Genomic DNA, 26996 nt, shown 5'->3' with positions numbered 1-26996 from the left:
GCCCCTGTAGTAGTGCCCCCATACAATGCCCCTGTAGTAGTGCCCCCTATAATGCCCCTGTAGTGCCGCTTGTACAAAAAAAAAACACTTACCTTAATCCCCGCTCCTGCATCCGCCGCCGTCCTGTCTGCCCGGCTGCTCCTCGGAACTATGGGAGAGACGTCATGACGTCCATAGTGCGCATGGAGAGAGGCGGAAGCTGGAGTTCAGAAGAGAACTCCAGCCTCCGGCTAACGCGACGCTGCAGGAAAGGAGCCGGTAATAACATCTCAGCGGGCGTCCGGCTTAGAGCCTCCCTGCGGCGCCGGGCTGGAGGTCACTGACGTCGGGTGCAGCGGATGCCAGTGACCTCCATTCCTGGGGGTAATGGATGGACAGCCGGGAATGCAATGATTCATATGCATGCCCGGCTGTCCGTCCATTACCCCCAGGAATTTCAGTTTTACCACAACCGGGGTAATTTACCCCTGTTCCCCAACCACTGCTCTACAGTCTCTCCCCATGACTTGTTTTCTAACATATTTTCTTAGTAAACCACTTTATTACACATTTGTTGTGCTTTCCTAGTTGTGCCACTATTAGTGCAGTACTATCACTAACCTATCCCGGGATTTATATGGATTCCCCTCATATATTCCTCTTCCTACACCAGTTCTCCTTGATAATGAAAAGGACTATTCGTTTTTAGGAGAACCCATTGAAGGTTCCACCGTTGTTGATTTTAAAGGAAATGTAACCTGAAAAATGTTCTGCACTTAACGCTGTCTCCAATACAGGTATTTATACGCTAGACTCAGATTTAGGTTATCCTGCTGTGCAGGATACGAGTAAACAGGAGCATAAAGAGTATGTTATATATTTATCCCTTAATACAGTGGTTCCCAAGCCCTGCATACTAACAATACGGGTTTTAAGGATATCCATGGTTAAGCATAGATGGTTAAATCAAATTGACTAAGGTACTATTTAAGGGCCTGATTCAGCATGGATCGCTATTCTGCTAATACGCACGCAACTGCGTTTCTAATATCAGCGGTGACATGTAAATGTTTGCATTCGCATTGCGATCACAGCCTAACATAAGGGCGCCTACTTCCCCTTAATAACATCTGTATACATGTCGTTGACATACTCTTACAGTCTTTTAATACCACCATGGATAAATAAACAGTCTCCTAGCTTTCAATCCTGGTTGAACATATATATATTTGGAGTAGTAATGATATTGAAGGACGGTCCTTACTAACTAGTTCCACTGAGGGATAGGAAGCTCCAAATTGCAGGCTCAGGACCTCATTCAGAGGCGCTCGCAAAATGCGAGCGCTCGCTCTGAATGAGGGCAGCCACAGCTTTAGCGAGCGGCCAGGTTGATGGTCAAGACCATCGGGGCTTGCGATGAGACCCTTGTGGTAGGGTCTCGTCTGCCGCAAGCCCCAGTGAGCTTTCGGATCTATTAAAGCCGGAAGTTCACCACTGATATCACGAGTGATGTCAGTGGGGCCGCCCCCAAATGGCAGGCGTTCCGTCGGGAACGCCTCCATTTGGCTAGCCACCCCCCCGCCCCGCCTACAAAATGGTGCGAGCTGTCGATCACCATCGACAGCCGCCCCTTTTGTAGTGAGCCCCGAGCGAGAGAATTTCTCTCGCTCCGGGGCTTGCGCACGTGCAGTGCGGCCACTGCACGTGCGCAGAGCCCACCATCGACCCGCTTGTGAGCGCTCAAGTCAGTTTGTGACTAAAATGTTATTTTTTTAAAACAGTTTATAGCTGCTCTTTTGCCACTGTATACATCTGTCTGCAGAGTATTGCAGCTGTCCACTGGTCACTGTATACATCTGTCTGCAGAGTATTGCAGCTGTCCACTGGTCACTGTATATATCTGTCTGCAGAGTATTGCAGCTGTCCGCTGGTCACTGTATATATCTGTCTGCAGAGTATTGCAGCTGTCCACTGGTCAATGTATATATGTCTGCAGAGTATTGCAGCTGTCCGCTGGTCACTGAATATATATGTCTGCAGAGTATTGCAGCTGTCCGCTGGTCACTGCAGGGTAAGCGCTGAGTAACAGGAGATGGCTTTAGTGACTGCCACTTTTTATGGGATGGCTGGCTGCTCTGTTATTGCAGTAGGTGTATGGAGGTGTGCAGCCATACTGAGTAAGCAGGGACACTGTGGGGAGGTGAGAGGAGCGATTCCCTGCAGCTGATGTGTAATGCGGTCTAATAGGACTGTATAAGGTGCATCTAAAGGTCCTCATACATCAGCAATTGATTGCAACAATCGTGCAATTTGCAATCGATTGTGTATAAAAATCTTTCCCTTTTTCAATCGATTGTGGCAATTCTGCAATCGATTGGAAAAGGGAAAGATTTTTGTACACAATCGATTGCAAATTGCACGATTGCTGCAATCAATTGCTGATGTGTGGGGGCCTTTACAGACCTCTCCTGACATTTTCACTAATGTACTTATGGGGGAGGCAATTAAGAAGAGTCTCACCACCCTTCTTCCAACCAGATTCAATCACTAGGTCCCAGCTGCACCAACAGGGAGCTCCGGGGAACATCTCTTACACACATTGCTCCCGTTGTGCAGTGCCGGTCTCTGGTTATGGCAGAGCTTCAGGAGAGCAGCACAGTGCAAGTCCTCACCTCAGCACATTTACCTCAGGGCTCCCTGTAACTGACTGTGGGCCTGATTCAGAGCCGCTCGTAAGCGACCGCTCATTCGCTCCGAGCGATGTTCGCACATCTGCGCATGCGTATGGGTTGTAATACGCATGCGCCAACCAGTCAGTGCGGTCGCAAATTGTGTGCTCGCAAAATAGCGAATGCCTGGTAATTTGAGTGACAGGATGAGGCGTTTGTGGGTGGTAACAGGGAAAGGTGCTTGAAAACGGGGAGTGGAGATCCGAACGCAGGCGTGCCAAACGGTCAAAACGGGCATTTTAAGGGTGTGCATAATTAACAAAGCAGCGTCATCGACCACGTCACTTGGTTGTCTTTTAGCCTGAACTGCTCGCATGATTGCGGTAGGAAAATGCTACCACAAGTACTGCGAGCAGTTCATACGCCTTTTGATGTACTCGATTAATCTAATAAATAGCGGAGATGACGTATGATGCGAGCGGCCAGGGGGCGTCTTTACAAAATAGCGAGCGCATGTTTCGTTCACTCGTTCAGACATAGAGGCGTCAACAGACCGCAAAGAGCGAGCGCTTAATTTAAATATCTGGCCCCTTTTTCAGAACGACCGTCCGCAAATAGCGTCCGGCTCTGAATCAGCCCCTCTGTGTAACCGTCCCCCTCAGCCACCTGCAGCTGCTTCCAGCAGGTTCTTAGTCATGTGACCTACTGCTGATTCCCCACATACTACCTGTACCAGCACTTATATGTAGATGGTCATTTACAATATGTTTCCATATTACCCATTCTGTGCTATATACACAGTGCACAATGTATTTTCATGTTCTAATTACAGTATTTACATATATACATTTATAATACAGCTCCAGTTTTAGTGGGGTACCATACACCCCCCTCCGTTTCTGGGAATGGTGGTCCCCGCTCTGTCCCCTAAATGTCGCAGCATGTCAAACATGCTGTGGCTTGGGGAGGCCTGCAAGCAAGAATGCAGAACCCGCTCTGCACAACAGCAGAACAAAACATCAGAGATGTGCGCTAACCATAATGGCTCCGCACACCTCTATCCGCACGCCAAAAAGGGAAATCATGAACTGCGGTCTGTCCTAACCCATAGTCTACCTTGTTCCTCGGACGCCAGGCACTACAGATGTACCAAGGTTTACTATGTCTAACCTGCAAAAGCAGAAAAAAGGTGCAATACTTTAAATATCAGATTTGATTTCGGTAGTTCAGAACCCACTGAATTACTCCATGTCCCATTCTGCACTACGACACAGTGTGATATTAATATGTTTATTGGTGTGTTGTGACAACAGTATTAAAAAAAAGCTCAAGGATTTTACAAGTAACACATCAAACCATAGTGGACCCACGGCAGTTAGCGGAAACAAAACTAGCACACACAACGTATCTCATCCATCCAATTAACATGAACACTGTCACCCATTCATCTACTGTTATAATACACACTTATACGTGTACATGTAGACGTCGTCCACTGTGGCCCAATACTCCCTAAGCCGCCCGCTTCCTCGTCACCAGGGACAGCTGCACAGGGTGGGCAGAGGCATGTTGTTGGCTTGTAGCTTGTGTGAGGCGTTGGGATCACTCCCGTTCAGGACTGAGGGTTAGATATTATCCGGAGACTCTGAGAAAGGAAGAGCGAGCAAGTTACAGAGAGGCCCAATACGTCCTTTTCCCGTGTAGACGGGTTATAGCGTTACATTTCTTTATATCCTGATCTAATGTATTAACATTTATGGATAAAAGAATTGGAATACGGAGGAAGCCGGACGTGTGTCCTGACCACAATTATTTGCCGCAATGCTGTTAGTTAAAGGGTAACCGATTGATTGTACAGTGAAATCACATAGGGGGGTCTATGTACTAAGCCTTGGAAAGAGATAAAGTGAAAGGAGATAAAGGGCCCCATTTAACAATGATACATAACCCCATTAGCACTCGCTAAAGGGGTTATATCATCCTTGCAATATTTAACAAACAGCGGTAATATAATGGTGCATACACACGGTCAGATAAATAGGATGATATAAACGATAACGATATCGTTTGATTGTTTATATCGTCCTTTTTTTAGCTCCCTCCAACGACCATCGATGTGCGGGCACGGATGGTCGATATCGATAATCGCCTGTGCATGCAGGCCAACCTGGTCGATATTGACCAGGTTAGCCTGTTTACTATAGGGACCCGCTATCGTTGATCGCTGGTCATTAAGTCGTTTGGGGGTTGGTGCATGGATGTTCAATATCGACCATCCAGCACATGCAGGATGATCAGACAACGATATCGGATAGTTGTCTGATCGTCCCGTGTGTACGGGCCATTAGTTTACCGCTGTTTGTCACTGCATTGCTCCCCATCTTTAGATTGGCGAGATGGGGACCCAGCAGCAGCCATTCAGGATTCAGCGCAGACTTCCAGGCACTGTCGGGTCCCCGCCGGATTAAACAGTCATGGGCATACACAGACAGACCGCCCAGTAGTCGCATGATAGAGTAGCCTATTGCTGGCAGATGAGCAAGGAGGACGTCGCTGACCACGCTGGCAAAGTAAGTAATGCTGAATACTAGTGTAATATTCGATTGTATCACTGCGGTACTAAACAAAATATGCCGCTGGCAATTAGATTCGTTGTTAAATGGGGCCCAAAGTACCAAGCAATCAAAAATGACATTTAGGATCTGATTCAGGGGCGTATCTATAATGGGTGCAGGGTGTGTGGGGAACACGGGCCCCTGGGTCAAGGAGGGCCCCGCACCGCACACCCTGCACCCATAGAATTACTTACCTCTCCGGAGTCCGACGTCGGGGCGGGGGTCCGGTGCTGTACAAACGACGGGAAAATGGCCGCCGCGGCCATTTTCCCGTCGTTTGCGCATGCGCAGTACAGGGAAAATGGACGCCGCAGCCATTTTCCCGGTGACCAGCGCATCCTCTATAGACTCTGGGCGCACTCCGGTGCCCAGAGTCTATAACTCCGGCGCTGGGCGCGCACAGCTCAGTGCGCTGCCGGCCGCCGGGCAGAGAGGAGGGGGCCCGTGTCGGAGACTGCACACGGGCCCCCTCCTCTCTAGAAACGCCCCTGATCTGATTGGTTTGTACCTTATCTCCAACCACTTTGTCTCTCTACAAGGCTTAGTACATAGAACCCCAGAGTTGACAATTATCCCTAATTTGCAGGGACAGTTCCAGGCTTTAATGATTTACGGCTGGAAATGTCCCTACTTTTCATGATTGACCAATTGCGCAATAAGTATTCTTTTTCTGTGCATGCTATGAGCATTATGTGTGACATGCGTAGTAGCCCAGCAGACAAGGGTCTTCGGAAATAATCTGAAAATGTTATTTATTATAAAACACAACTGTTGATTTTTATATAAGATTTAATTATTTTAAAGCAGATACGCAGGTGTGACAAAACACATATAGCGGGTGTAGTATACGTGTTAGACATTTATAATGTCAACATGGTCTGAATGTTGACATTTGACATGTTGACAGGGTCTAAAGGTCGACATTTGACATTTACTGTGTGCGGCCCAGCAGATAGGACGATGCAATGAACGACCGTCGCTCACGGGCAATCGGGCGTACACATTGCCTGATCCATATGATATATCACTCCAATCCGTGTTGGAATTATATTTCATACGATATATTGCATAGTGTATACCCAGCTTAAGATGGAATATTGACTTAACAAGAATAAATGAAGCCCCCTGACAGCTGCACAAGGGAAAAATCTCCTTGCTGTAATGGAAGGTTACTCACCAGTTGCAGCCTGTGTATGCGTTTTCCTGAGCATAGGAAACGTGATGAAAGCGTCATAGCCGAATAGGATCCCTGCTAGAAGCCCAAAGACCTGCAAGTGACACGAGGAGTTTCTCATGGTGACTGAGCAGTTCCTAAACATGTACATTCCTGAGGTCCTCACAAGCTGTATCACATGACCTCAGCGCATTGCCGTGTTCTGAAAAGTCATCACATCCTACTATTAACAACAAGGGGGAGACTTACCAAACCTTCTAAAAAAGGAGTGGAGCAACCAATCAGATTATAGCTATCATTTATCTAGTACATGCCAGAAGATGATAGCTGGAATCTTATTGGTTGCTATGAATAACACCTACTAATTAACTTTTTCAGAAAATGTGATTAATTGGCACAGTAAGGGTACTCATTGTTTTTGTTTTTTTTTTAATTTTAGCAATCAGATTCCTGGTTCAAAAATAAATATAAAAAAAACTAGATAAGACCAATAAGCATCATATACTTGGATCCAGTGTGACATGAGTAATCCCAGCAAGGCCTAACATTGGCCACTGTATAAACTAGCAGCCAATCAAAAGGGGTGAAATTAACAGTGTCAGGGGAGTCCCTGGTTTCTGCATACACTCCTGTCCACACGGGCTGCACACAAGACACAGGTATTGCAACAAAGCAATATTTAATAAGTGTGGCAAAAAAAAAAAAGTGAACATATACTACTAAGAATACAGTGTACAAGGAGACATATAGTATCAGTATGATTTACCGCCGGCCAGGTTCAGATCCCGACAGCAAAAGCCCGGAAGTGAAGATCCCGACAGGTGAGTATTTTTTCTATTTACTAACCTAACCTCCCCCCCTAACCCTAGCCCTCCCTTAAGGGTGCCTAACCCTAACATCCCCCCCCTAAAGGCCTAACCCCCCTCTAAGTGCCTAAACCTAACCCCCTCTTCCCCGTAGTCTAACCCTAAGTCTCCCGGGGGGGTGCCTAACCTTAACCTCCCCCCGGGGGTGCCTAACTCTAATCCCCCCTTCCCCTAGCCTAACCCTATCCTCCCGGATGGGTGCCTAACCCTAAATCCCCCCCGGGAGCCCCTAACCCTCCCCCCCCCCCCCGCGGCTGTTTGCACCCGGCTTACCTTCGATCGGTAAGCCGAGTGTCTGGCTCCCGGGATAGGTCTAATGACAGGCTACGGGATTTCGACAACTGTCATTAAGACACTTGCCCGGGATTAGACAGACGGGATGCCGACGGTCGGCATGCCGACTGCATACCATATAGAGAACAGAGGCTGCAGAAAGCCGTCAAATATAATGAGCTAAACCTGGGGATACAGTATAAAGGTCAGCAAAGTCTGGGCTAGGCAGAAACAGACCAGGAATTCCAATTACTAAAGACCGAGGGAGTTTCCAATAAACAGGATTCAGTACAGTCACAAGAGGGAGTTTTCAGGATACTCAAAAAAAAAACTTGAGGTCAAGTAGGTGTGAGCATGCAAGGCCAGGATCATCCAGACAGGGAAAATATATTTACAGTACACAAGCAATCATGTGCCAGCAATCAATCATTAGTCAGATACACACACAGCAACACTGTCCTTCCAGCAGTCTGTCTCCACCTACAGGCCAGATAGCAGACTGCAGGATCTGTACAAAGAAACACTGCCACCTAGAGAAGCTATGAGCCTATACAACACATTATATAAACCAGAGGTTCTCAAACTCGGTCCTCAGGACCCCGACACAGGTCACGTTTTCCAGGTCACCCAGCAGGTGCACAGGTGTATTCATTACTCACTGACACATTTTAAAAGATACACAGGTGGAGCTAATTATTTCACTTGCGATTCTGTGAGGAGATCTGGTAAACATGCACTGTTTGGGGTCCTGAGGACCGAGTTTGAGAACCTGTGATATAAACTAACGCCGCCCAACAAAAAAAAAAATTGTTTAGTCGCCAAGGTTATTTGAATTCATTTAGGGTATTTTGGAGTTTGTTAGGACTGAAGACATTTCAGATCAGGTGATCTAGAAATCCTATTGAATAACAGTACCTGGAATTTTATACCCCTTTTACACCAGAGCTAAAACCCGGGTTATTGCAGGGTTAACCCGGGTAGCTCCTTGGTGTAAAAGGGGACAGGGTTCGATTTCCGGGTGGAGTGACCCGACAATCCAACCCAGGTAACTTGCAGGGTTTAACACGGGAACAACCCGTGAAACCCTGCATTGCAAACGGCGCGATCCGGGTCACGATGACGCTTGGAGATAACATCATCTCCAAGCGTCCACTTCCATTCCGGAAGAGCCGGGTCACTGCAGACCCAGCTCCGGTGTGAGCGGCGCTGACTCAGGAATTTCCTGGGTCGGCGCCGGCTAAATTCCGGGTCTGATCCAATTTGGAACCCTGTTCCAACCTCCGGATCAGACCCGGAATTTAGGTATAAAAGCAGTATTAGTGGTCCTATAATGGATGGTAACAGGTATAATATAATAACAGGTGTGTGCTGTGCGGGCTTGTCCACACCGGATTGTGTCCTGTTGTGTTTCAACACAAGAAAACCACCAGGGAATTAGTGAAAACAATGTTCATGCCAGGTACGCTGCATAGTGTAGGGAGAGCCAACTGCACTCCTCTAATTATTATTATTGTTTATTTAATTAACCACCAATGGTCAGGAATCCTTTCAACTGTAAAATGATAGTGTTAAGCACACAGTGCTGTGCACCTTGTTACAGGTATATTACATTGACGTTTAAGGGTCCTGATAATAATCAATTATTTTGATATCTTTATCAAGTACCAAGAAATGGCAAAATTGACAATTTCTCTTTGATCCATTAAGGTAAAATACATTTGTTCAGCGTTAATCTGCATTTCTCTGCTACCCTGTAAAAAGTAATATCGGATCTCCCACCCAGTTACTGACAGCTGGCGCGTCCCCCCAAATGCTTAGGACATTGTGCTAAAAGAATCTGATACAGTTCAAACAGTTGAGACTACAGTCGTCTGGCATCACTGCCTTGTGCCATAGCAACCAATCAGCTTTTAGTAGAATTTACCAGATAAATGGTAGCTAGGATTTGAGTGGTTGCTATGGGTAACATCTTTACTTGTCCTCTTTAGAAAGTTTGATACATCTCCCCTAGAGTCTCTTACTCACCGATCCAGCTATACCAGGCCCGTCACCTCCACGGATTAGGCACACTAAGGACAGAATAATGAGGAGACCACAGCCGACGGCAGCACGTATAAAATCCTAATTGGAAGACAGAGAAACAGAAAACTGATTATAAAACTATATAGGACATTACGAGTTACCACGAAAACTCATCGTCTCCACCACTCTCCTAAACCCACAATACTCACTATCAAAGCAGCATAGAAAATTTTATTTTTCTGTGTATCATAGGTAGGTGCTGCACATTAGTTCAACAAGCAAAATTTTGCCTGCAAACTGTTAGGCTTCTACAGATGTGTCCTCATATATCTAGCCTCAATACGCCTCGCAGAGCGACATGCCTGACATGAGTGAGCCGCCAGGTCCCGTCCCACTCTGCTAGCGTCGGGCGTCTTTTTTAACGAAAATGCGTCTAAGTGGCAATGCAATGTGACCAGGACGCCCCAGGAGACTGTGCTGATTAATTTCATATGTGACACTTGTATATCTGTGTGCGACTTGTGTGCGACTTAGGGCCATATTTAATTTGGAGCAAAAGGCTGCTTTCTGCAAAACTTTTTCGCCGATGTCATTTTCGCCGTTTTCATTTATCCCCGTATTCAATTTCAGCGTCTTTTCAGCGGCGCGATAACGCAATGTAATAGGCTAAAAAGTTTTGGCTATGAATACTTGGCAGAATTGGGATTTGCGGGGACCACCCTAAACCCTTTTTACACACCCCTTGACGCTAACTGCTTCAAAAAACGCAAAAAATTACAAAGGACACCCCAAAAAAGCACTTTGAAAAAATGGTCGAATAAAAAAAAAAGTTGGGGGTACAAATTCAAAAACTAGCGAAATACCCTCTTGGGGGGAAGGGGTCTGGAAGTGTGGGGAAGGTGTTTTTTTGATTGAAGGTGCGTTTTTTTGTGCACTTTAAAGCTTTATTTTAGTGACTTTGATCTATGCTTGCACCCATTTTCATGTACCCCAAATTTGATGGGAATATTTATTTTCCCAAAAATTTTTAACAAAAAAATCTATTCTTCATCACTTGCTCAATGACGCAAAATAGTGCCTGTTGAGACCATTCGGGGGTACCCATAGTGAGCCCTCATGTCAGAGCATCTTTAGGGGGGTGTCAGGCTGATTTCCCCAAAACTGTCAGAACTTTTTGCCGATTTTCATATCGCCGGGTCCCGTCTTCGCACATTTGAAATTTAATACGGGGAAACGCAGGGACGCACGCGATACTTTTTCGCCAGGAAAGCCTCCGATGACGGCGAAAAGTCCGGCTCCGTCTTTTCGCTCCAAATTGAGTACGGGCCCAAGTCTGTATATGAACACGACAGAACTTGTGGGGTCTCTACATTGTAGCACTTCGTATACAGATATAGAGACTCAGATATACAAGTGGCACATATCACGTTAATCAGCACAGTCTGCCGACCGCTGCGTCCTACTCACATAAAATTGTGACTTAGACACATTTTCGGGAAAATAAAGATGCCCGGCGCTGGCATAGTCGACGAGAGAGTCTTTTTAGCACCACTGCAGCAAAGATGTGTAAGGACACACCTGTAACTTTTACTTGTAGATGGTCAGAGAACATCTCAGATATGGTCCTTTCCAAAAATGCAGAAAAACATGAGGCTCCTGCAGTGCGTATACCATATGTACAGAACTGCCGGTGAGAGCAAGACCTGCGGTGGGAGGAGCTAAGGCTTTTAGGGGTGTTTCTTGCTGTGCTCACACTAGGCCGATTAATGTGTCTCGTTATACGCCTACATGGGAAAACAATATTTAGTTTTGCAGGATGAGATTATTTAAATAGCACTGAAGGGACCACGTTACGCACCTTTATACTGGCCTAGGACGAGCAAATTATTTGTTCCTCTCTAATGTCCCTTCCCTTACCTCTTGTGTCATTTCCCTTGTGTTACCCCCTGTGCTGTTTTTTTTTTGTCTACTGACACTTTTTGATACTTAGGGGTAAATTTACTAAAGTGAGAGTTTTTAGAAGTGAGTTTTAAAAGTGATGTTGCCCATAGCAACCAATCAGATTCTAGCTATTATCTTCTAGAAGGTGCTAGTTAAATGTTAAGTAGAATCTGATTGGTTGCTATGGGCAACATCACTTTGAAAACTCACTTCTAAAAACTCTCACTTTAGTAAATTTACCCCTTAACATCCTATTATGTACAACAGTTATTTTCCTGTACATATGTATTAGTGCTTTCTTGTCTTGGATTTTGCCATGGGAATATATTCTCTTGTTTTTTGCTTAACTGCTTATTACTGTATGTGATTCCCACCGTACAATATGGTGGGTTTTTTTTTCTTTTCATTTGGGAAAATCAATAAACTTTATTTAAAAGAAAAAAAATAGCACTGAAGGGGGCAGAGAAGGCACATTTAGGGAGGCTATACATCTATTGTGAAGAGAATCTCGATCAAAGTGACTGAATTTTAAGCTTCCTCAGCTATGGTGGAAACCAAGGATCACGTACTTCATAGAAAATACCCAGATCTGAGGGGTGGTTCTGAGTCGGACGCAGTGGAGCGATGTTTTTCATCTGCGAATGCGTCTAAGTTGCACCGCGCGCGCTTCCTGACTTTGTATGTACACAGTCACGGTACAAATTTGGTTGCACAGTATCAGAAATGTAAGGGGTAATGTGGGCGGTAACAGGGAGGCGGGGGCTAAAAAGAGAAACCAATAGCCAAGCGGTAATTCAGCGTATACGGACACTGGGCCTGATTCAACTGAGGGCCTAATTTAGTACGGATCGCAGATGCAATTGCGGTTGCAATAGCTCACGCAGTTCTTCTGAGAAAATATGCTAATGACTGCGATCGCATAAAGACGCCCACTTCCCCTTACTCACATCCGTAATACCTTGCAAAAACATCGGTAACATTGGAGCATCACACACAATTACATCAGGTCGGACATTACTCAGAAATTGGTAAACTTCCTGTGAGCAGTTAGAGCTCAGGCTGCCTATGGCATTGCAGTGGTTAATTTAATCATGCCCCTGTAACGGCAGGGTTAACCCGGGTTGCTTCTGGGTGTAAAAGGGTACAGGGTTGGATTCCCGGGTCGAGTAACCAGGTAATCCAACCCAGGTAACTTGCAGGGTTTAATACGGGAGCAACCCATGAAACCCTGCATTGTAAACGACGCAATCCGGGTCACGATGCCCCGGATCGTGCCGCATGCCGCTCGATTGGCCAGCTTCAGCGGCGCTTGGAGATGACGGCAACTCCAAGCGTCCACTGCAACGCCGGAAGAGCCGGATCACTGCAGACCCGGCTCCGGTGTGAACAGCGCCGACTCTGGAATATCCTGGGTCAGACCCGGAACTTTGGTGTAAAAGAAGTATTACTCAGACGTTCGATGGTCGAACCATGTGCGTGCGGTATATTCTGATATCTCCGCTTTGCATGTCGGCGGCGGATGTGAGAAGCCGACAGTGGGCGTCTCTATACACAAGATGGCGTCTGAGTCTTTTAGCATATTTTAGCAATTGCGCTTTGAGCAAAATCACATCTGCGAATACATCTGCGTACTGAGGGGGTCATTCAGACCCGTTCGCGAGCAAAGGACGCACGCAAACGGGTCGATGTTGCCTCACTGCGCATGCGCACGACGGAGGGAGCTCCGTCGTGCGCATGCGCGAGACTCGCCAAGCTGTCGCTCCAGGTCTCGCATGCGCGAGACCCGCCAAGCTGTCGCTCCAGGTCTCGCACCAAAGGGGGCGTGCTGTCGATGTTGATTGACAGCACGCCCCCTTTGGTGGGCGTGCCGGGGGCGTGGCTGCCAGACGGAGGCGTTCCCATGGGAACGCCTACCGTCTGAAGCCGGCCCCACTGACATCACTAGTGATGTCAGTGGGAGTGATTTTGGCTCTGATAGAGCCAAAACCACTCCAGGGCTTGCGGCCACGAGACCCTACCACAAGGGTCTCATCGCAAGCCTGATGGTCGCAATGGTCTTGACCATCGCGACCATCATCATGGACGCTCGCTATAGCTGTGGGTGGTCACCCACAGCTATACGAGCGTCCAGGAGGACGCTCCATTTTCATGGAGGGCCCTGATTCAGAGCGAGCGCTCTGGTCAGAGCGTCCGGCTCTGAATCAGGCCCTGAGTTGAATCAGGCTCACCGACAATGGGCGTCTCAGTCCCTGCACATTCGGATGCAAGGATGTACCCCAGGAGTGATTTTGTGGTGGCATCAGCATAATGGCGCATTTGTGACTGCGGGAAATACACCGCCTGTGTCCGACTCATAATCAGCCCCCCGATGTCGCCTGCCTCTCTTGATTCACTAAAATGAAAATTAGGCTAAATAAATAGCATAACATGGATTTAGTGCCGACTCTGAAGTGAGATTTCATCCGCACATATTTTCAGTCGGACCGTCGATCCCAGAAAAATAAGATGCAGAGAAATCTCCCCATTTGTTGCTGGGGTCCCTGAAGAATTTCATATGTATCGTATGCCCCTTACCCAGTGCCGGATCTAGGGGCGGGCTAACAGGGCCGTCGCCCGGAGCGCCGGCCCCTAGAGGGCGCCACTGAGTCCCCAGGAGAGTGGCAAAAAAAAAAATATCTGAAAAAAATAAACAAACAGCGACGCTTCCCCCCCCCGCTAGCCGCTGCCGCAGGGAAGCTGCATTTGCCGGGCACCCGCTGATATTTGTTATCAGCAGGCACCCGGCCCCCTCCCTGCAGCGGCAGCCGAAAGCCAGAGCTCACTCCTGAGCTCCGGCTTCCGGCAGAGAGCACTATGGGACAGACGTCATGACATCATGACGTCTCTCCCATAGTTGCGAGGAGCCGGAGCTCATAGATACGTGGTGGAGCCACGGTCGGACCGGACAGCAGCGGAAGCAGGAGCGGGGCTTAAGGTAAGTATTGTTTTTGTATTTTAATTTTTTTTTTTTCAGAAGCACCAGCACTGGGGGCATGGCTACTGGGCACTGGGGGCATGGCTACTGGGGGCATGGCTATAGGGGGGCATTACTACTATGGGCATTACTACTGGGGGCATGGCTATAGGGGGGCATTACTACTGGGGGCATGGCTATAAGGGGCATTACTACTGGGGGCATAGCTATAAGGCGCATTACTACTGAGGGAAATGGCTATAGGGGGCATTACTACTGAGGGCATGGCTATTGGGGAGCATTACTACTGGGGGCATGGCTATAGGGGGACATTACTACTGGGGCCATTACTACTGGAGGCACATCTATAGGGGGGGCACTACTATAGGGGACATTACCAATGGGGGCATTAACACTGTGGGCATTACCACTGCGGGCACTACTGAGGGCACTGCATGGGGGGCACCACTACTGGGGTCATTGTGTAAGGGGCACTACTACTGTGGGCATTGTATTAGGGGTACTACTACTGTGGGCCCTGTGTATAAGGGCCACTAATTTGGGCATTGTGTAAAAAGGGCACCACTGTGTGTCATAACATGAATAAGGGACTTCTGTGTGGCGTAATTCGATTTGGGGATAATGTATTATAAAGGGAATTACTGTGTGTGGCACAATGTATTATACAGGGCATTACTGCATGTGGCATAATGTGTTATACAGGTTATTACTGTGTGTGGCATAATGTGTTATAAAGGCTACTGCATGTGGCATAATGTGTTATACAGGGCATTACTGCATGTGGCATAATGTGTTATAAAGGGCATTACTGCGTGTGGCATAATTTGTTATAAAGGGCATTGCTACATGTGGCATAATGTGTTATAAAGGGCATTACTGTGTAAGACATACTGTGTAAGGTGCATTACTGCACATGGCAATTATTCGCCACGAGGGGAGAGCTTGGGGGAAGCCCAGCACTTACGCCCCACAGCGTGTTGAATTGGGGGTGTTTCGCAAGAACTGGGAACTTTTGCCCTGAGCTCCACAATGTCGAGAACCGGCCCTGCCCTTACCTATATCTCAGGAATGCAACCACTTGAATATATACTCGAACATGGATATCAATTGATGTTTCAGTTCATTAGATAAATAAACCAAAGCAATCGAACTGTACTTGTTTGTTAGGCTTCACACATCCTCTCTGTCTGCAGAGCTTTTTAGTCAGAAGCGAAACCACTTCCTGGATACGGCTACAAACAATGCTTATCTGCGCTTATCTGCCGGATGTAAACCTCTGTAATCAGTCATGCTGAAGACAAGGTTACTCATGACAGATCATTAAGTAGTCTGAAAGCTCAGCACAACTTTCCAATCAACACAAATGCAAAGTTTGACGAGAATGACGGGTTTTGCACAATATATTTAAAAATTCTATTTTGCTTGAAGGACCTGTGATGCTGTATTAGCTGTTCTGTGGCAAAATGTTCTTGTGAAACAAGGAAGGCGCCACAGAATATTGTGTAACGAGGCTCTATAACGAGAATGTGAGGAGAGAGGCGTCGCGCTGTATAACAGGATATTGCAATTTCTTGCCTTCCGTTTACCACAGAATTATAAATCACAACCCGGTATATAGTTCCCGTTTCACAGTTTTACATCTGACAACATTTTAATGGGTCGGGTACGGGATACCGGCAGTCGGATGCCAGCGGTCAGAATACAGACAGCAGCATCCTGACAGTCAGAATCCCGACGCCTGAAGGTAAGTAGCCTAACCCACCTTTCCGACAGCCTAACCCTAACCCGCCCTACCGCAGCCTAACCATAATCCTCAACCCCCCCACCCGCAGCCTAACCATAAACCCGACACTAATACTTACTTTTGGGATGTCGGCAGTCGGGATTCTGGAGCCAGGATTCTGACTTCTGTCAGGATTCCGGTGCCGGAATGGTGACTACATCCCATTCTAACTAGTGGTCACAGTAACATGCAGTTCAGTCGACAATTAATCAAATATTAAGACCTTACTATCAAATATTGCATCCTTAGTAATATAATAATCACTTACTGACAAGCAACCGCCTGTCAGTAAGTTAGTGCTGATCCTTGTTAGATTCCTCTTAAGCTAGGTACACACTATGCAATTTTTTTTTATCAAACGGACAATCCGGATGATTTTTCCGCAAAATCACATTCCCGATACCTGTGCTACACACTATAGAATTTAAAACGAAAGTCACAGTGAATTTGCATATGTACACCCTCAAGGATGAGGAGGTCATCAGGAGAAATCATAGGCAGTATGGTCAGATTATTAAGAATGCGCACCATATCGGAACCTTTAGGCCGATCTCTTCTGCCAAGGCTGACTGATCGGATAATCAAAGGAATGTGTTTGTGGACATTTTTTAACATTTCATCAGCGAAAGACTGAAACACTCACGCCCTCACATTATGCAATAAATCAGGCAGATCACGGGATTATTGGCAAACCAGCGAAATAATTGTATAGTGTGTACCTGGCCTAAGTGTTACTCCAGTTTACCAGCACACCTGAATTAGGACAGTATACATTCCAGTTCAACAACTTGATTGGTTGGTGGAAATTCCCAGGTATTAATCAGCCAATCCCACAAGAGGGGAGGGGCAGAACACACCTTAAACTGTCCAGATTCTGCTATACAATTCTGCTGTACAATGCTCCTGGCAAGCATTAGGAATATTGAGAGGGCAGACGGCAATTAAGAGATGTGTAGGCATCTGTAGCTAGCTAATGGTTACAGGAAAAGTGATTTAATAACACTTTATATCCCATTAACTGCATAGTAAGGTCTTAATACTAATATATGTAGTTAGCAGTTATTATTATTATTTTGGAGAAAACACAATACTCTACTAACAGCTTCTTATTTATCTAGTGTAGATATTACGGTGATCTATCTCATAGTCTATAGAGGATGATACTGCTGCCTATATAAACTCAGCATTTTAGTTCACATATAACACTTAATTGTGGGGTTGTACTAATGGGAATCAGTATGTAATGCTGGCTGTCGTGATGCCTCCTGCCAGAATACCGACAGAGGCATCCCGATGGTTGGTATCCCCTCCCTCCTCCTAACCCTCCCTTCTTGTAGCCTAACCCTAACCCTCCCCACCCTAACCTTCCCCGTTAATGCCTGAACCTAAGTCTCCCCCCTCCATGCCTAAACCTAACCCTCCCCCTTAGTGCCTAACTTTAACCCCATCAGTGGTGCCTAAACCTAACTCTCTCCCCTAGGGATGCCTAACCCTAACCTCTCCCCCTCCCCTGCAAAACCTAACCTAACCCTGCTGTGCTGCCTAAACCTGCCCCCCCCCCTCCACGGCTAATACTAAGTTCATCCCGGACATACCTCGTTCGGGCAGGCGTCCTTCTGTGTTCTGGAGTCGGGATTAAGATAGGCGTCTGTATTTCAACGCCTATCTTAAGTCCCTTGTTGGGCTTCCGCCATCGGGATTTAGACCGGCGGCCGCGCCATAACTACATCCCGTACTAATGTTGTCATTGTATTTCCTTATTACTTTGGCATACTTTGTTTTCCGTTATCTGCATGAAGCCACTGTCACGTGGGTGTTACAGGATTTAGCGGTGCACAAACACTAACATGTCAATGAGATAGACGGGCGGAGAATGAGCATTTTAGAGCCCTTTCTACTGGAAAAGCATGGGGCCATGAATTAAGATTCCAATTGTTTTCAAAGCTCATCACTCACACTTTGGGTGGCTCCACTGAAGAGGGCCCGACGAATGGTTGTGAGGTAATCATCTGGTGTGAATTGCTCCCTGCTAGGTAACATGGGTCAGTTCTAAGGAGTAGGTCAGTTAAAGATAGGGAAACTACCCGTCCGGGATAACTCCGGACAGTCAGGTAATTCAGAAAATATGTCCTGAGTGCAGACAGATCATCCAATGTCTAGGAATGGGTAGCTCCATCTTACGATGCATGACGAGAATTTATGTAGCACACTGCCTACAACTAACTGCGTGAGTGGGGACAGAGGGGGCATGAAGACAGGAAGCCTAGATTTCTGTGCCCTGCCCACTGGGCGCTAGTGTTCTGGGCTGTATTGCAGGAAGCTGCGTGGTGAGGAGCCACTTAGATGAGATGTCCCCACCCCATACCCAGCGACACCATGATATCACTGCTCATAGCCATGCCCCCCCCCCCCCCCCAGCCATGTCACTTAGCCACACCCCCAACTGGGAATGTGAAAACAAAAAAGGTGGTAGCCCTGTATTAAGGGTGGATGGTTCCAAAATAAGTACAATTAGATACCACAGACGATGCCGCTCGCACAACCTGATCGCTGTCCCTCTAATCTGAGATCTTCTCTGAAGCTTCGTTATAAACGTGCACCAGATCGAATTAGTACTTTTAACATTATTCCATTCTCTGATCATCCCGACACCAGAAACTTTATGCAAACCTCTGGCTGAGAAACCCATATCATCTGCGTTTCCTTTCATTCTGTATAAATCTCTGCCAGGTTCAAGCAAAGCGACCCAAATATACCATATATACTCGAGTATAAGCCGAGTTTTTCAGCACATTTTTTGTGCTGAAAAAGCACCCCCTCGGCTTATACTCGAGTCATGCCCGCATGGTACGCTGCTGAGTAGCGTACCATGCGGGCCGCGGTGCAGACTGTGTCACTGTGACACAGCCTGCACTGCGTGTGTAGCGCTGACCGGACGGAGTTCGGTCAGCACTACACACTGCTAAACACACAGCCGCCGGAGCCGGCAGCTATGTGTTTGGTGTAATCAGCAGCCGCTGAGAGTCTGTCAGACTCTCAGCGGCTACTGCTGCTCCCACTGCAGGAGCCATCTTCCGGCTCCCGCAGTGGGTAATGGGAGAGACGTCGTCATGACGACGTCTCTCCCATTATGCAAAGCGGCGGAGGAGCCTGTAGCAGCGTCGGGACCAGGAGCGGGGTTACAGGTAAGTGTTTTTTTTTTTTACATTTCTTTCTACTGGGGGGGGGGGTACTACCAGGGGGGCATATCGCTACTGGAGGCACTACCAGAGGGGGGGGATTAATAATGGGGGAACTACCAGGGGGGGGATGTTGCTACTGGGGGCACTATCAGGGAGGGGGGGGAATACTGGAGGCACTACCAGGGGGGATGTTGCTACTGGGGGCACTACCAGGGGGGGTTAATACTGGGGGCACTACCAGGGGGGGATATTGCTACTGGGGGCACTACCAGGGGGGGATTAATATTGGGGGCACTACCAGGGGGGATGTTGCTACTGGGGGCACTACCAGGGGGGGGGATTAATACTGGGGGCACTACCAGGGGGGGATATTGCTACTGGGGGCACTACCAGGGGGGGTATTACTACTGGGGGCACTACCAGGGGGGGATATTACTACTGGGGGCACTACCAGGGGGGGATTACTACTGGGGGCACTACCAGGGGGGGATTACTACTGGGGACAGTACCAGAGGGGGGATTACTACCAGTAGCTGCTGCATTTCCCACCCTAGGCTTATACTCGAGTCAATAAGTTTTCCCAGTTTTTTGTGGTAAAATTAGGTACCTCGGCTTATATTCGGGTCGACTTATACTCGAGTATATACGGTAACTATACACCAGATCATTGTGTTTCTATTGTAAAAACAGAGATTTACAAAAAACAAATGTAACAGTGTTATCATTGCACTGACACATAGGGGGAGATCTACTAAGTCTTGGAAAGTACCAACCAATCAGCTTCTGTCATTGTTTGAAAAGTAACAGTTAGGAGCTGATTGGTTGGTAGTTTACCTCTCTCCACGGCTTAGTACATCTACCCTTATGCTGGGTACACACTGGCCGACATATTGAACGGCCGATATATCGTGGACGCGTCAGCGGATGTGTACCAGATATATGTCTGTGAACGACGCTGTTCACAGACATATCGCGTCGGCTGTGCTTCACAGCCGTGGTCCAATATATCGGTGCATCGTGCTGTGTGTCACGAGGCATCGGGCCATAGATTGGTAAGTGTGTATGCCATTACCAATCGTCAGATAGGACGGTGGATTGGCCGATCCGTCGTCCTAGTGTGTACCCAGCTTTAATCTTCTAGCTAGTGAGCGATACAAACACGAGCTGGTAGTTTGCACTCTCAGTTCCTTTCTAATCACTTATCAAATGCAACTCTGTAGTGTGGCACCTGATATCACAACGTAGGCAATACTCACCGTCCAGCCCCAGTGGATGAACGCGATCTGCTGGTCATATTTAAAGGCAAAGAGGATAAAAAAGATGACACAAAATATGAGTTCTGTGATAGCAACTCCAAGGTATCCAGGAGTCCGTGAGGCAGCGTAGCAGATCACGATGACTAAGCAGAAGGCCTGCAGGGACACAGATACACAGGATTATGTCATGTTAACAGTTTCGGAATCCAAGTAGTTAACTAGTAATGCTGATTGGCCAATCAGTGCTCTCCAGGACTACAACCCTCAGTCTTCAGTCAGCTTGGAGAGCCCATCCAAACTGTTCCCTGACCAAGCCCTTCACTGTATTGATTTATGTATTGTATTGATATTGTATTGTATTGATTTATGCAAATATTAAAAGGTCTTTGGAATACAAATATAAGTGTCAAGAGATTTTCACACTATGGAGAATATTTGATAAGATACGTGCAAACTTATGTCGGGTGCACACCTGATCGATGGATCTAACGACCGACCGATGTTACGATTTATTGACCATCTTGTGCATACATAGGCCCTGATTCAGAGCCGGTCGCTCTGACAGAGCGCTCGCTCTGAATCAGGGCCGTTTTTTTTTGTTTTTTAGAACGGCCTCCTGGCCGCTCGCATAGCTGTGGGTGACCACCCGAGCAGCCATGATGGTGTACACACTTGCAGATGGTCGGTACAATATATCGTTCATCGGCTATACGAACGATCTATCGTCTAGTATGTACCCATGTTTACACAGCACAGTCCAGAACCAAAATAACCAATTAACCACTGTTTTTTTTTATCAGCCTGCCTTGCACTACTAGGTTGATTGAACCTGATTGATTGCCATGGTTTTCTACAAGGTGTACGTATGTTTATAAATAATCCCAAGGATATTCGGCATAGACGGATGGATACTCTCATCAGCAATAGGTAGTAAGCACTCTGTCGCAGCCATGAGGAAGAGTGGTCGCAGCCGTGTGTGACTCGCAATCAGGCCACGACCTAGCAGACGCATGCAACTAAGGGGCCCATTTATTAAGGATCGCATTTTGCAATGCGATCAGGGCATGCAGTATCGCCCATGATCGCATTGCAAAATGCGATCATACCGGCCGAATGTATGACCCGGCACATGCACGGAGACGGGCTCCGAAAAGAGCCCGTCCCTGCGATATGGCCGGAGCGCATTCCGGGCTGCTGCGCATGCGCAGTCCCGCGGACTGCACATGAGCGGCGCCCATTGCCGGCGGAGGGATCTGGTAGATCCCTCCGCCGGCTCAAATGCGGTAAGTGCCCATAGGACACAGCGGCTAACGCTATCTGCAGATGGCGTTAGCTGCTGGGGTCAATATCGGGAATGCGACGCATTCCCGATATTGATACATTTGCAGCATCGCATCCCCCATAGAAACCTATGGGGGAGGCGGCTGCCGGCGGCAATGGAGGGATCGCAGCAGGTATCTCCGATACCTGCTGCGGTCCCTCCTTCATACATTCGGGGGATACTAAGTATTTGAGGTAAACCCCCGAAAACAGGTGTTTTCGGGGAATTTACCTCAAATGATCTTTGATAAATGGGCCCCTAAGTATGTTTCTGTCAGGTCCCCAAAATGAAGGGGCCAATGCACAACAGTCACACAGCCATTCATCCTGATGCCTCTGCTGTACAGATAAGAGCAGTGTAAATCGTGTGCGAGTCACGTGCCAACCAATCGCGCATTGCGTCAGGAGATGACTAATTGTTACTACTGGGCCCGTGCATCATTGCCTGCTCATGTGAATATAATCTCTGAATTACCTGCTCTGGACAAGCTACTCCTACATTAAACATTAACAACCATCAAAGGCTGCGCATTGCTGAGCTGAATGCAATATACACAGAAAGTTCAGAGTCTGTGCGCACAGATGGACGCTAATGCCGCCACTGATGCGAATTTGTACGCAGCGGCTGTGCGAGAATATACAAACGTCGCAGCCGCCTGGATTTGTGATGAGACGCCCACCGGCGGCCTTGCAAATGCAGGTGACTGCGTACAAAGAAGCTTACAGATCATTCAATTGCACTTCTGAGTAGCCCGCAGAAGGTTGTGCAGAATGACCACTGGAGCTGAGACGCCGGCAGGGGCAGACAGACCCGAATCCAGCAGGTAAGCAGGACTTCTCCCGATCGCCCCCTCCATCCCTCTCACCTCATTCCACGGCGATCTGGAGGCAAGGAGGGTGGGTGGGAAAGCTTTCTGTACTGGGGCTGGCAGGGCGGCTCTGTGTAGTGCATGGCGCCCTAAGCACTTGCGTAGTCTGTGTAATGGTCGGGCCGGCCCTGGACACCGGAGCCATTTTAAGTGCGTACACACAGGATCATAGACACAGACTGAGACACGCCTTGAAACCGGTCGCGTCATGCCTGGGAGATGTATTGGACGCTGACTGGGAAGTGACTAAGGCCCTGATTCAGAGCCGGACGCTCTGACCAGAGCGCGCGCTCTGAATCAGGGCCCACCTCCATAAATATGGAGCGTCCTCCTGGACGCTCGTATAGCTGTGGGTCACCACCCACAGCATATACGAGCGTGCAGGATGGTCGCGATGGTCTTGACCATCGCGACCATCGCCACTGCGAGCAGAAGCCTGCGGTTGAGTTTCTCAACCGCAAGGCCAGGAGTGATTTTGGCTCTATCAGAGCCAAAATCACTCCCACTGACATCACTAGTGATGTCAGTGGGGCCGGCTTCTGACGGTAGGCGTTCCTTTGAGAACGCCTCCGTCTGGCAGGCACGCCCCCGGCACGCCCACCAAAGGGAGCGTGTTATCAATCAACATCGACAGCACGCCCCCTTTGATCAGACACTACGAGCGAAGGAAAGTCCTTCGCTCGTCGCATCTCACGCATGCGCACGACGGAGCTCCCTCCGTCGTGCGCCATCGACCCACTTGCGAGCGGACAGCCGCTCGCGAGTGGGTCTGAATCAGGGCCTAAGCGGACGCACGGAGGTGATCCATCTTTTAGGCGTGCTATGGGAGTGTCGCAGGTGTGTCGCTGAAATGGTTGCGAACTCAGACGCACAATCTGCTCCTAGCATGGGGTTTGGGCAAGTTTCGATGGTCAGACAGATGGTTGTGTCTAAAGACGCTCAAAGTGGGCATCTCAGTGCTTGTATATTCAGATGCACACTTGTACACCAGGGGAAGTGTACAAGGGCTTGTAGGGGGATTTGCAGAAGCAATAGCAGCAAAAGACTTGTAGGTCGCCGAAGCAATAGCAGAAAAAGGCGCACACAGAGAGGCTGCAGGAATCCCATGTATATTTTTTTTACACCCTGGGGCATATGTGGGCAGGCCACATTCCAACATCAATAACATTCATTTCTTTATGCTCACAAATTATACCTTAGCTATTTTTTTGTTGTTATTTTATAAGACTTTGAATGTTCAGAAAATACAATAGGCTGGGTACACACCTTTGCGATCACTCGGCTCCTGATCAGCCAAGTAGTGTGTACCCAGCTTGACCTGTGACCCCCGTACACACCGAGCTGGAAATAGCTCAGTGTCTACGTTCCTCTATGGGAACGGGAGGGCGGCAACTAAAATATTAAACAGCACATAAGATGTGATCTCCCAATCCAACAGTTGCAGGAGCGCTTTAAGCCATTTATCGGCTGACGCGCCTGCATACACATCCAATATCAGGTGATCGCCCCGACAATGGTATAGGTGTGTAAACAGCTCTAGTTTGCGTGCGTTTAGTTAGTTTATTACTTTAAAGAAAGTGAACTAAGGCTGGGTATACACTAGGACGATATCGTGACGATTTGTCATATTGGAATGACAAAAGTCTACATCGTCTAGTGTGTACCAAGGCCAGCTCTAGGCACGTTCGATCAGTGCGGTTGAATAGGGGCGCCACCCCATAGAGGGAGCACCCCTCCCAACTAGCTTGATTTCAGTGGGACAGTCCCACTTTTCGGGCACTGTCCCACTGTTCCACCAGTGGGCCGAAGTGCCCCGCGGGTGGTCGGGAGCAGAGGCGTCCCTACCTGTCTTTGCACCTGGTGCGGCGCCGGCTAATAAGGAGGTGTGGCCTCGTGAATGGGGGCGTGACCTCGTGGGTAGGCGTGGCCTCGCGGCCTGAACACACTTTTTTTTTTTCACACCGGGGGTGCGGGAGGTGCAGGCTGGCCTCGGGCACCAGCCTGTGTGAAGTGCCGGCTCCCTCACTGTGCTAGGAGCCGAGTGCTGCACGTAATGCAGCACCCGGCTCCTGTCACTGCGGGGGAGGCAGCACTTTGGTGTCACCCCTCGGCTGGTGAGGCTCGGGTGCGGCCCGCACCCCCCTTGTGACACCAGTGGTCGGGAGGTTGGGCACCCCCACTGCAGCAGCTGTGTATCGGTGCCGGACTGCGGAGAAGCTGAATGGATCCATTCAGTGCAGGGAGAAGGCTGGGGGAAGCCCAGCTACGGACAAAGTGCTGGGCGCGCTCCCCATCCTGACGTTAAAAGGGAGGCGTGCCATACAGGCACACCCCAAATAACGTAATTAGGTCACAACCCTTTTTGCGCAGGGTTAACGGGTGCCTCAGCCCTGTTCTGCACAGAGGGCCTGATTCAGAGCCGGACGCTATTTGTGCTCGCTCGTTCAGAAAAAGGGGCCGGATATTTAAATTGAGTGCTCGCTCTTTGCGGTCTGTTGACGCCTCTATGTCTGAGCGAGCGTCCGAAACATGCGCTCGTTATTTTGTAAAGACGCCCCCTGGCCGTTCGCATCATACGTCATCTCCGCTATTTATTAGATTAATCAAGTACATCGAAAGGCGTATGAACTGCTCGCTATTCTTGTGGTAGCATTTTCCTACTGCAATCATGCGAGCAGTTCAGGCTACAAGACAACCAAGTGACGTGGTCGATGACGCTGCTTTGTTAATTATGCACACCCTTAAAACGCCCGTTTTGACCGTTTGGCACGCCTGCGTTCGGATCTCCACTCCCCGTTTTCAAGCACCTTCCCGTTACCACCCACAAACGCCTCATCCAGTCAATCAAATTAGCAGCCCCTCGCTATTTTGCGAGCACAAGATTTCCGACCGCACTAACTGGTTGGCGCATTACGACCCATACGCATGTGCAGTTGTGCGAACATCGCTGGGAGCGAACGAGCGGCCGCTTACGAGCGGCTCTGAATCAGGCCCAGAGCACGGCTCCTACTGAAGCAGGCCCTAGTGTGTACCCTCAGTTGCGTGCACCCGGAGACGACATACGAAATTGTTTGATTGACTGCGCTGCACGGTCAATCAAACGATATCGTGTGTGCAGCAGTGCATTGTAATAAAGGACGGTACAAGGTATCGTTCCATCTTTCATTACATCGTGTAGTGTGGACCAGCAATCTGTGATGGTCTGGGGCGTGCAGATGGTCGCCCCGACCATCTGCATGATTGCCGGTGATTGTTATTTGTGTCCAGCCTAAAAGCAAAGGTGTGAGGGTTTTTTTTCTCTAAGCAACACAAAGGAATACTTTGTGATTCTTTCTTTGGCATCAATCCATCGATCTAAACCACAAACAGAATCTACACATGTTTCATAATAAAATCTGCATTTAAAAGTGATAATTTGCAACATGGGTAGGAATGATAAGGCCTAGGATGCCTAAAGCATGATTTGGGATTACCCATGAGTTCCTTGAAGCCAGGACGGGGGAGGTCTGGGCAAATATAGCAACCACATTTCTTGACTAATTGAGCTCTCAGTAATGGGTGTATTATTGTCTGGTGATAACTAGTGATCAACAAACTGTAACTACTAGGGGGTCTTTCAAATGAGGGGACCCCATAATTTCTAGGAGACAGAATTCTATCTAGTGTAGGGTGTTATTGTTTGGTGATCACAGGAGAAGGACATCTTTGAAAGAGGGGACTTCCATCTTTCAAACAAGGGTGCACCTGAGACTTAAGGTGTCCCGATGGGGGAGATCGGACACATTTAGTGCCCTCCCACATCCCCTGACTATTCAGATTTTTTTCTATACCAGGGGACTCTTCTCCTGTCCCCCTTTGATGGGAAATACCAGTGGGGGATCAGTAATATATTAACATCTTTGAATGTCATGAGTGCTAAAGGCAAGTTGAACGGGTATATGTGGAGGACAAGTACCGCTTATACTTAGTACTGAAGGAATTAAATAGCAAGTTTCTTTTAAGCATTTTGCCATTCTTATTAGCTATCCTCCTTAAAAAAAACAAGAGATATGGTAAGAACTTACCTCTGTTAT

The 26996-nt window shown here is 48.1% G+C and overlaps 1 protein-coding gene across 1 annotated transcript in view; it reads right to left on the bottom strand.

Moving 5' to 3' along the window:
• Positions 1-3924: 3924 nt before the first annotated feature.
• Positions 3925-26996, bottom strand: part of PLP2 (proteolipid protein 2) — a 33194-nt gene continuing 10122 nt past the window's right edge. The window contains exons 2-5 of the mRNA XM_088453388.1: positions 20735-20890; positions 9602-9697; positions 6441-6531; positions 3925-4293 (exon numbers count right to left, since the gene is read on the bottom strand). Of these exons, the coding sequence (XP_088309514.1) occupies positions 4274-4293; positions 6441-6531; positions 9602-9697; positions 20735-20890 (363 nt within the window). The 3' untranslated portion in view covers positions 3925-4273. The remainder of the gene's footprint in view (positions 4294-6440; positions 6532-9601; positions 9698-20734; positions 20891-26996) is intronic.

The sequence above is a fragment of the Taudactylus pleione genome, unplaced genomic scaffold (genome assembly GCF_031769625.1).
Source record: "Taudactylus pleione unplaced genomic scaffold, aTauple2 ptg000579l, whole genome shotgun sequence".
In the NCBI taxonomy this organism is placed as follows: Eukaryota; Metazoa; Chordata; class Amphibia; order Anura; family Myobatrachidae; genus Taudactylus; species Taudactylus pleione.
This window is presented reverse-complemented; position numbering and strand designations above follow the sequence as displayed.